We start from the raw sequence: 12,171 nt of genomic DNA on the forward strand, positions 1-12,171 counted from the left end.
AAGATACATCAGGTGTGACCAGCCAAGACCCCCTGAAAGGTCTCGATGACACCATGGCCCAGATGATCCAACATCCAGAATGGTTTGAAGGCAACTGGCTCAGACAATACAGCCTCATGAACTATTCCATAATCCTAAAATTTTCTTTGTGTCCCCATAAGATACAGTGCCCCCCTCCAGCAGGAAGTAGTAAGAGAAGCTACGCCCAATTTCCCAAATTATATGTAATTTTACTTTGTTAAGGTTAAAACCTTCCTTTTGGGAAAAAAAAGGGGGGGGGAGTGCTGTGGGATGTTCTGTATGGCAAATGTGTTGCTCTGATTGATCAATAAATAAAACACTAATTGGCCAGTGGCTAGGCAGGAAGTATAGGCAGGACTAACAGAGAGAAAAGAAAGAAGAGGAAAGCAGAGAGAGACACTGCCAGCCGCCTCGATGAGAAACAGCATGTGAAGATGCCGGTAAGCCACGAGCTACATGGCAAGGTATAGATGTATAGAAATGGATTAATTTAAGCTGTAAGAACAGTTAGCAAGAAGCCTGCCACAGCCATACAGTTTGTAACCAGTATAAGTCTCTGTGTTTACTTGGTCGGGTCTGAGCAGCTGTGGGACTGGCAGGTGAGAGAGATTTGTCCTGACTGTGGGCCAGGCAGGAAAACTCTAGCTACACTATTCCTCTAAGAATTCCCTAGAAGGGGCCCATTTACAGTTTATGGTTTTATTTCATTAAACACAGTTAACTGAGTGAGGAAAAACTTTGTACTTAGAGCACATGTTCAAAGAGCAGCACTATTTAACATTGCAGCTTTCTAAAGCATAAATATCAGTAGGGACAAATAACAGTCTAGCTAAACTTTTTGTTTTTAACATGAGAATTATTCTTTAATCAGAACAACTGAAGGACACCGGTAGTCTGTGTTACACCCCACCCCAACCTCCCCAAAGGGTGTGGTGGAAACTGTGGGCACATGGTACAGTGTGCTTGGGGATTTCATAAGACAGAAATTGCAGTCTCAGAGTGGTAGATAGCAGTGGGGAGATGGTATGTTGATACCCTTATCAGAAGTGTCTGGGATCCTGTCAGCCCACAGGTGTTATCTGTCAAGTTACTCTTCCTGTCAGAAGTTTCTCAGCCCACCGAAGGTGTTTAGGTCATTAACCCTGCGTTCAGAGCCTGAGGATAGATATTTTAGCAAATATATTGTTAGACTGGACAGAAACAAAGCAAACATATGTGGAACAAAGGAGTATTGAGGAGAGATAACATTTTATCCCCAGTTAGAGGAAAATGGGCCTGGAGATGCCAAGGAGAAATAGTAGGAATTAAGATCTGTCAGAGCCTGTGGTAACAGCTCCTCACTGGCAGCAATTTGTCTAGCACTTGACAATTCATCTTTTGAGTCTCTTTTGGGACATATGGATCTCAAAATATTAGCTCCCTTTGTTAGTATATCAATGTTGGAGGTAAATGTATCATATAAAAACTGTATCAAAATTAAAAATTAAAATTACAAAGTAAGCACTTTGGAGGTCTGGTGTTTTCTCCTTGGTCCAATACAAAAATGATGCAGTGATCCCCAGAGGACTCAGTGGAACCATAAAGTTTTATGGACACCAGCATTCTTGCTTGTGACATGTGGTGACATTAACCAAGATGGTGGTGAGGTCACATGACATTTGCCTTCTTTATGACATTATTAATAAATGTAGAAGTCAAGTTACATTGTTGGTTCCATTTCAATGTGGCCACCAGAGAAGACAGCAGCAAACTACATAGTTTCAAGGTGAACTCAGTCACATGGGAAAGTGAACCCAGTCCCAGTTGGGCATGAGTCCCTAAGGGATACACCATTTCTTGGATTAAATGTGAATTACTACACTCTTTAAAAAAAAAGAAATTTTTGTTAGATGAGTTGGTATGGATATAGGAAGAAAAGATACTTTTGGCCTAGGCAGGTAGACACAAAATAGAAAAATAATAAAACACAGAAAGGTATTTCATGTTCTCAGTTCATGGAAGCTGAGTCTGTAGGTGGCTATTAGAATAGCTAAAATCATGGCACTCAGTTTCTCTCAGAGTTGGGAAAAAGATGAGAAGCAAGAGATAAAGGTGCTCTGGAGAGTTTCCTAAGAAAGTTACCAGCCCTGTTTCAAGACATGGGAATGAATGGGCTGTTTGGTTCTCTTTTTCTCGGTCACAGAGTCAAGGGGCCAGTCTGACCCAAGACAGTGGTTTGGAGGATATTTTGAGATAAAGATGCTTGAATCTAGAATGAGAAAGCCAAATCCCATCTTATAACATCTCATGGGCTGAAACAGTATAAGATAATTTGCTAATGTAACTTAATATGCTCAATTTAGAGAGTGAGGGGCTTATTAGCCAGATTAACAGCTGAGAGAGAAAGTTTGTGGGGAATTAGGACCCTAATCAACAGGAAAATTAATGCCTAGAGGTTTGTTTTAGGGCAATCCAAAAGTGTGTACTAATGGTGTGTAAACCCCATTTTAGGCAGAGTAAGGATGGGGCTAGTTTCTGGTAATAACTTATCACCTACAACTGTAAAATGGCTGAGAACCAGTGACTAAAGTCTAGAATGGACATCCCCAATTCCAGTGACCTGCCAAGCAAAGCCAGTATCTGGATGCTGGAATAAGCCCCTAAGGTCCAAATTCTAGTGACTTGGCTTCAGGTAAAGCTCAATGCTGAAAGTCAAAGTCAGAAAGATGGATGACTCCTGGTGTCTGGACAATGGTGTCAATCTAGGACGTCTGTGGATTGAACTCAGCTCTTACCTTGGTTTGTGTGTTTAATGTACTGTGGTTGAACAGTGAAAGGCCTCTGTTCTGGAGACTGTGAGATAGTGAGGGAGCAAGAGAGAAAGGAGATGAGGAAACAGACCCAAACTCAGTTTACATGACACACCAATAAAACCTAAGAAGGCGGCTTGCACTGCTAATGTAGACAAAAGCTGCAAAAAGCTAGAGCCTTTCAGGGCACAGTCGGCAGCCCTTCAGCCTTCGTTAAGCTCAGAAAGCAACCACACACACTCTTGAGGGAATTGTTATCTGAAAAAGAAAGGAAATAGTTAAGGAGAGCTAGGAAAAATTTACCAGAGAGGCTTGGGGACATGACCTAAAAATCTTCCAAGTTTTGGCACCAAATGTTAGTTTGGGATTGATAGAGGTGATTTAGAAATTAAAGAAAGCAGACACCAGACTCTACATGAACAGAATTGTTCTTTAATCAGAACATCTAAAGTTGAGATTGTGTGCCCTAGCCAAACTCTAAAGGAATTTATGGCAAAATTGAAAAATCTCCATACCATGCCCTGGATCATGAAAATTCTACATATGTCCAAGGCTTGTGTGTCTACAGAAAGTCTGGGAAGAACTTAACCTTTTTTTAGACAATGTCTCATTGAGCTCTCAAAGTAGCTGAGGTTGACTTTTAGCTCTATACCCTCCCTCCTCTACCACTCAATTGATAGAATTACAGGTATGCACCAATACCATACACATCTTCATCTGTCATTTTAGGCCCACATTGGGGCTAAATACAGCTGTAAATAAAAATGATGACCTTAAACCACTGACACATTGAAGATACGCAAACACATACATACAGAAAAAAATTGAGAAAATTATTAATTTAAACATTTTATATAATGTGGATATGAGAAATCCTATGAGATAATAATAGATTAGATAGGTAGATGGGTGGATAGACAGATGGACAGACAGATAGATAGATGATAGATGGAATAATAATAAACAAAAGAGAGAGAATGAATTTGAAAAAGAGCAAGAAAGTCTACATGAGGGTATGAAGAAAGAAAATGGAAGTATAAATGATGTATTATATATTATAATATCAAAAAATAAAAGAAATATTTTTTAAAGAGCCAAGAAGTGCTGAGAGTGAAAGAAATAATCTTCCCTAAGAGAGGGAACTGTAGCATGAGTCCTAATCAGTCTTTTTTTTAATATTTTTATTTTATAATTAATTTAATTTTATATATCAGCCAAGGATTTCCCTGTCCTCCCTCCTCCCACCCCCCAGCCTTCCCCCCCACAAACCCACCCTCTTTCCCACCTCCTCCAATGCAAGGTCTCCCCTGAGGAGTCAGCCCAGCCTGGTATATTCAATTGAGGCAGGTCCAGTCTCCTCCTCCCTACACCAAGGCTGAGCAAAGTGTCCCAGCATAGGCCCTAGATTCCAAAAAGCCAGCTCATACACCAAGGACAGGTCCTGGTCCCACTGCCTGGGGGCCTCCCAAACAGTTCAAGCTAATCAACTCTCACTTATCCAGAGGGCCTGGTCCAGTTCCATGGGGGCACCTCAGCTATTGGTTTACAGTTTATGTGTTTCCACTACTCCTTTTATGAAGCAACAATTACCGTGATTCCCAAGCCAAACAAAGATGCAACAAAGAAAGAGAACTACAGACCAATCTCCCTCATGAACATTGATGCAAAAATACTCAATAAAATATTGGCAAACAGACTCCAAAAACACATCAAAACAGTTATCCACCATGATCAAGTAGGCTTCATCCCAGGGATGCAAGGGTGGTTCAACATATGAAAGTCTGTCAATGTAATACACCATATAAACAAACTAGTTGGTCTTAATAATAAAAATCTGGAGCCAGATATCAGGGTAAATGCTGAAAGATAAGAGAGACAAAGGAGTAAGCCACAGCCACCTCTTATCTCACCAACTCCTCAGCCTGAAAAGGGGGTGAGCTCCTGTCTCTACCCTGCCTTATCATTTCCTATCTCTACCCAGTCATATCACTGCCTGTTTCCTCCTCTTAAGTGCTGGGATTAAAAGGGTATGCCACCACTGGCCTCTATGGTTAACTGGTAGCTGACTCCGCCCTTTGATCTCCAGGCAAGCTTTATTTGTTAGAGCACAAACAAAAGATCATCACATTTTCCCCTTTTTGTCTAGAATAAAAATGGTTGTAACTAATATAAGAAAAACTATATACAATAACTACAATAACTATATACAATATATACAGACAATAAATATATCAACAATGTCTAGTCCATTAACAAATGACAATTCAGAGAAAATACTCCATATCTGTCCTATCCTGGTGAGTCCAATAGGTTGGACCTAATTCATTTTCTATTCTAACTTGCATTTACCAAAACTGTCTTTTAATGTCTCTCAATCTTAAACACTTTACACCTCTTCAGTGAATTTCTTTTCTGAATCTGGTAACAAGGAAAACTATAATGATAACTGTAACTATAAAGTCTTCAACTCCATCATAGACCTGAGAAGGAAATAATATTACAAGCGACTTCTAAAAAATGTGAGAAATGACAGAAACAGCTGTCTGCCTGGACAGTCACCCAAGGTTCCTCTGAAATTTGGGGGCATCCATCTTCAGCCTACAGGCATAGCATGTCTGACAGACTTTTCTGTGAAGTAGGATTCTCTGAAGAGCTGTCCTACCTTGTCTTGACAAAGTTCAGCAATCCTTTCTTTTGTGTCCTGCTTGTAACCATTTGGACAGCATATTGTCAGCCATTGAGGCAAGGTCATTTTCTTACCCATGGCTAACTTTTGCCACAAAAGAAGTAAGCTCCATATTGAGTTTCTTAGATACCCATCTTCTTTGAAGTAGATTGGTGCTGCCAGGAGCAGCTATGTCCCATTGTCATAAAAAAAAAAAAACCTATGTTATTAAAACATTTTAAATGCCGTATTCTGTAGATCTCTGAAATGAAATGACTTGTCTATCTAAAATATATCTCTGTTTGACCTTGAAAATATACCTAACATGACTATAAATTCGATTGTAATAGGTGACTACTAACCTGTATTTCTTTATTATCCTAAATAGTTTATAATAATAACTTCCAAGGACTAGAAATTTGCATTACATTGTTAAATGAGTTACATAGGTACAATACCTTGAACAAGAGGAGAAATGTATATAGAGTATGTTCTAGCAAAAATGATCTCAAATTTGTACCAATATACAAAATCAAAGCCAATGTAAAATATTTAAAACTAGTAGTTGCTTTGTAAAAGTAGATTCAATAATATACCCCTTTATTCTATCATATCTATATCCCCCTTTTTACTTTTCAGAGTAGATCCAATAATCTACCCTTTTATCCTATCATTTTTATATCCCCCTTTTCTCTTTTCCAAACAAGAACATTAATCTAATCTCCTATGTTCAGGTTTTTTTCCTGACCGTTACCAATAACAACTTGTAACCAACCACCCTAAACAATGACAAATATCCATAACCCATTAAAAGACAAAAACCACCCACCACACCTCTTGAGAACGTGGGTGTTGTGTTCTTAAGTTTGCTTCCTGCTGTCTGGGGGTGATGGTATCTTTAAGGGATCATGAAAAGAAAAATTTGAGTTAATTGTCAAGTCCTGGGAGAGGTAGCTGTATCATTTGTTGTCCATTCTCTTCATAATGGGAAAGTGCAGGGCTTGTCTCAAGTCCTGGCTAGAGAAGTCTGTGAGGCTGGATCATCTCAGCTAGCCACCTCAAAATTTTTCTGAGCAGTTTGTAGTCCAAATCTGATCTTTAGGTAGTTTTTAGCTTAGTATTCTCATAGTCCTGGTGGAATCATTATTGTGGGTCCCCATTATCCTTTTGGAGACTTCAGAGATCACTGTTAGGCATAGTCATGGTTCATTACAGAAAAATTAAACATTTTAAATGTCATATGCAGATGACCTCAAAGAAATTAAAGGATCAAAATTTTTATGTACATCCAGAGTACAAAAACTTTATTCCTAGTTACCTGATAGAGACTCAAACCTGAAATCATGTACAGGAGGCTAGATGAAGGCTTTTTCTAAAATTAGTTAGTACTCTATACGACCATTAATATCATGACAAAAAGTTTAACATATTTACATATATATATAAATCCTATAAATTTTTAGATAAAATTTATACCTTAAGAAAAGTTTTAAAGAGTCAAAATAAAACCAAAGGATCATGAAATTAGTGGAAACAAAATAGTCCCTAATTTTGCTTTTTCTTCTGTCCCATATCAGGTGGCTCTTCTGACATGAGAAAAAGATTTTCCATTTTACTTTAACAATATGCTTGGGTTTAGAGGAGAAAGCCACCTCCAACTTCAAAGCCAACTTGAAGTTTTAATTGAACTAGGACTACAAAAATACTATTTGCATTATATGTCTGTAAAGAACAGCAGAAACAAACATTTGGGAAGATTTATGAAATTTTATCCTGTTGAAAACATGATATATCAATAGGCCAAATTATTCTTTTTCTTGGGACTTTTTTTGATAATTTGTCCTTTTTCTTCACATGTTTCTTTTGTCCAGTGGTCTTCAGATTCCTTAGCTGGATTCCTTCATTCTCCTGAAAAGACAAAAACAAAACTCTTCCCCAACCCTAATTTTGGGGAAGCTCCCTTATAGAAAATTATGTTTGATCAAATGAAAAGCATTTGTTAGTTTTATAGGTTAGTTTAGTTTGAATGGTCATGCTGTTTGATGAGCTATCACCTCTTCTAATAAATAGGTCTCTCTTGTTAAAATATAATCATTATCAATTTTGATTTATGGCTTATCTTGAAAATTTTGTTCTCTCTTCTATAGCTGTTCTATCATCCAGAGCAGTATGGTTTTTACGATAGGCATTAGGTTCTTTAATTGCTCTAAGAAGGACTTTCCTCCATGATGACAGGAAACAACTGAACCGAATTTGATATAGGGGCCCACAAAAGGACCCCCAAGGCATTTCCTGATGGCAAAGGATTACCTTGACTGTCCTTATTGATCTATATTCATTAGTCCAATATCCACCTTTGCCACACCTTCTGCATACTCCAGAAGGGAAGGATGTTCTGTTGGGATTATTCTTAGAAAAAGCATTGTTTCTAGAAATGACCTGTTTACAACTCCTTTTTACATGACCTTGTTTATCACTATTGAAACACCTGACATTTTGATTTTTCTTCAAACCTCTGGAAATCACCTCTCCTATCCAAGCATCAGCATAGTTATGAGATTCAATATCTCAGATCCATTCCTCTAAAGTTGCTGATCTTGTCTTTAATGGCCTAATTACCCTTTTGCATTGTGTATTCACATTTTCAAAAGCCAAAGATTCAATTATTATCTGTCTAGTTTCTGAATTTGGTATCATTCTATTTAATGCTGAATTCAATTTTTGTAAGAAATCAGTGAAGGTTTCTTTTGGGCCCTCTATAACTTTAGAAAATGACTCAGTTTTCTTCCTACTTCTTCAGTTTTGTCCCAAGCATTCAAGGCTGTCCATTCGGCATAAAACCAGGATACAGTCATCATATAAAGATTGACTTTCTACATTAGCATAATCTCCCTCTCCAAGAAGTTGGTCTTGGGAGATTTATGGGCTATTTACCTCTAGCCCTACTTCATTGTTCAATGGTCTTAGTCTCATCTTTCCACCAGGTCCTCCACTGTAATTGAGGACCAGGCTCTAAGACTGTTGTAACCAAGTCTCTCCAGTCTTGAGGGATAATTCTATTACAAGTTGACAAGTTTAGCATCTGCTTCACAAAAGGTGAATGCATGCCATATGAGACTATCACTTCCTTGAGTCTCCTAAATCTAACATTTGTACAGAAGTCCATTCAGCTCTTACACAGCCTTGGGGATATGTATCATTTGGCAGTTCCTATGAGGTTACTGGATAGATTAAGGTTGGCTGTTGAAAACCTTAGGCTGTTCCTCTCTAACCTTATAATGCAATGCTGAGATTGGTTCTCCTTTAAATTCCTCTGTCTGGGTCTGAGTATCTCTATGATCTGTTTTAACAAGTTTTTCTAAAAATTTTATTTTGGCACTCATATTAACCAACTTTTTAAATGATAAAACAAAAATGATCAAACAGATAATATTTATAATTAACATTACATAAATCCCATCTATATTAATTAGTCTCTCATTTAATTGTCCCATTTCAAACCAACCAGTATATTATCATACAGAAACCTAACTCCCTCCATTATACTAGTGTTTCCCTCTTTTTAATTTTTTTATTAAGAGAATTTTTTCATTCATTTTACACACCAGTCAAAGATTCCCCTCTTCCCTCCTCCTGCCCCTCTAGCCTCCCCCTAAACCACCCTCCACTCCCTCCCACAAAAAGGCAAGAATTCCCATGGGGGGGCACATCCAGTAGAGGCAAGTCCAAGCCCTTCCCCCTGCCTCAAGGCTTCATGGAGGTGTCCCACCATAGGTAGTAGGCTCCAAAAAGCCCCCTCATGCACCACGGATGGATTCTGATACTTCCCCCCAGGGCCCCCCCCCAAGCAATCAAGCTAGGCAATTGTATCTCCATGCAGAGGGCCTAGTCCAGTCTCATGCAGGGTCCACAGCCACTTTTTAATGTGGGAAAAACTCTCTCTTTTAACTAATTCCTCCCTTTAAGAATTCCCAATTGTCTCACCAAATCTGCCAACAATGACGATTCAGATGACAGTGAAGTATGGAGCGCACTGCTCTATGTAGAACAGTAGAAGCCCAAGCAGTTTTCAAGGCAGCTACCTAGTGTGGCAGCAGCCCAAGGAGAGGGGCCAGGGAGAGCCCACATCCCACTGGGGAATGTGCAAAAGTGGCTAGCTACCTCCTGCAGTTTTAGGAGCCCAAAACCTATGGAGTTTGCTGCAGATAGGCTGCAACGGAAAAGCCCCAACTTGCTCAGATGCTTGAGGAAAAGAAAGAAAAGCCTTAGCCGGTGGAGTAGTGACTCCGGTCTGTGCCAGTGGCTGCAAAACCACAGGCAAGCAGCTTTTTCATGAATTTGAGTCCCAAAAGTTGGATGCCAGATGTGGCGTGCATCTTAATTAGTCTTAATAACAAAAGCCTGGATCCTGATATCAGGATAAATGCTGAAAAATCAGAGAGAGAAAGGAGCAAGGCACAGTCATCTCCTACCTAGCCAACTCCTCAACCTGAAAAGGTGGGGGGGGGGGGGGGGCGGGGGGATTATGAGCTCCTGTCTCCACTCTGCCTTATCACTTCCTCTCTCTGCCCAGTCATATCCCTTCCTGTTTCCTCCTCCCAAGTGCTGGGATTAAAGGTGTGTGTCACCACTGCCTGGCCTCTGTGGTTAACTAGTGGCTGGTCCTGCCTTCTGCTCTCCAGGCAAGTTTTATTTGTTAGAGCACAAACAAAATATCACCACAGGGAACACCAACTGGTTGTCCAATAACAAACCATTAGGTCTGAAAATATACATGTAAGTAGCATAACACAGACAAATCAGGATGTGTGTGTGTGTGTGTGTGTGTGTGTGTGTGTGTGTGTGTGTGTTATATATATATGGGGGGTGTCAACAATTAATGAAAAAAGAGGCTATGAAAATGAAAAGGCAAAGAGAGGTATATAGTAGGTTTGGAGGGAGGAAAGGAAAGAGAGAAATTATATAATTATATTATAATTTCAGAAAATAAAAAAAATGCTAGCTACTCACAATAAGGAATACAAAATAAATAACCCAGGAACTCATTAAATGACACCAACAGCAACAATTAACTGTTTAGGAGGAAAGACAGTATTTCCAGAGCACAGAAAATATTATTAATTAAAATGCCCAAATATGGGCATCTGGTCTAGGTCAGTGGAAAGGAACTTGCTTCTCATGTGCCAGGCACTAGATTCAATCACCATTATTCCCAGGATAAAATAAGATAAAATAGTGAAATCTAACACAGGTTTAAAAGTAGTTAGTAGAGATTGCACCTAAGTAAAGCCATTTCTTGAAGTAAGCAAAGATTAACCTATAGGTAGAAAAAATGTCTTTGTGCAGATTTTATATAATTAAAATGTGAGTGCTAAAGAAAATTTTGCTTTCTCCACCGCCTTTTGTAGTGCACTCTTGACCTCTTTGTTCCTCAGGCTGTAGACCAGAGGGTTCAGCATAGGGATGACCATGGTGTAGAACACTGATGCCACCTTGTCAGTGTTCATAGTGTGACTAGAGCTGGGCTGTAGGTACATGAAGATGCCTGACCCATAGAAGATGGAGACTGCAGTGAGGTGGGAAGCACAGGTGGAAAAGGCCTTCTGGCGTCCTTCAGATGAGTGCATCCTCAGAATAGTGATGAATATAAACAGATAGGAGATCAAGATGACTATAATAGAGGAGAGATCATTGAAGCCCACCACAAAGAAAATCACCATCTCACTGACAGAGGTGTCTGAGCATGAGAGGGCCAGGAGAGGAGGGGCATCACAGAAGAAGTGATCTATCACATTGGACTTGCAGAAGGAGAGCCTGAAAATGTTTCCAGTGTGGATGGAGGAATTCAGGAAGCCACAGACATAGGAGCTTATGGTCAGACAAGCACATGTGTTTGTAGTCATGGTGGTGGTGTAATGCAGGGGTTTGCACACTGCTGCATAGCGGTCATAAGCCATGGCAGCCAGGAGGAAACTTTCTGTAGTTATAAAGCCCACAAAGAAGAAGAACTGGGTGCCACAAGCATTGTGGGATATGAGTTTATCTGTTGAAAGGAGACCTGCCATTACTTTGGGTGTGACAGCTGAAGAATAACCAAAGTCCACCAGAGATAGGTGACTGAGGAAAAGGTACATGGGAGTGTGGAGGCGTGAGTCCATCAGAATCAACCCTATCATTCCCAGGTTCCCAAGCACAGTGCTGAGATAGATGAGAAAGAAGACAGTGAAGAGTGGGATCTGGAGCTTTGGGTCATCTGTTAACCCTGCAAGAACGAACTCAGTCACCTCTGTACTGTTCTCCATTGGGGATTATGTGGCTTCCCTGCAGCAAAGAGAAAGGAGATCAGAATGAGAGATGGAGGGGAGACTGGTGATCCACCCTGCTTGCCTCTACACGCCTTCTCTCACTGTGCAAATAAATGTTCCTTTCCAGCATTCTGAAATAAGCAAGTCATGGCAGCAACATTTAAGTTTAAATTAATGGTAGATCATAATGTTTTCTGGAAGAGATGATGTATTTCAATCTAGTAATTCTACAGATGACTGAATTGAGGCCAGAAAAAGTCTGGCGTGAAATTATCAGATAAATTACTCACTGGAAAATATCAAAATCCTTCTATCTTTGTAAAACAAAGGCATCCCTTATTCTACACCAGAATAGCCTAACGTCATGATGCCGTCTGTATGTTGTAACAAA

At 39.6% G+C, this 12,171-nt stretch overlaps 1 protein-coding gene across 1 annotated transcript; it reads right to left on the minus strand.

Annotated features, from left to right (window-relative positions):
- Positions 1 to 10,832: 10,832 nt before the first annotated feature.
- On the minus strand, positions 10,833 to 11,777 carry LOC128093992 (olfactory receptor 5B12-like). Its single transcript, XM_052711976.1, has one exon. It carries the CDS (start codon positions 11,775 to 11,777, stop codon positions 10,833 to 10,835), a length of 945 nt encoding a protein of 314 aa, XP_052567936.1.
- Between the last annotated feature and the right edge of the window lie 394 nt (positions 11,778 to 12,171).

This window comes from Peromyscus californicus, unplaced genomic scaffold (assembly GCF_007827085.1).
Source record: "Peromyscus californicus insignis strain IS unplaced genomic scaffold, ASM782708v3 Scaffold_4__1_contigs__length_199733344, whole genome shotgun sequence".
NCBI lineage: Eukaryota > Metazoa > Chordata > Mammalia > Rodentia > Cricetidae > Peromyscus > Peromyscus californicus.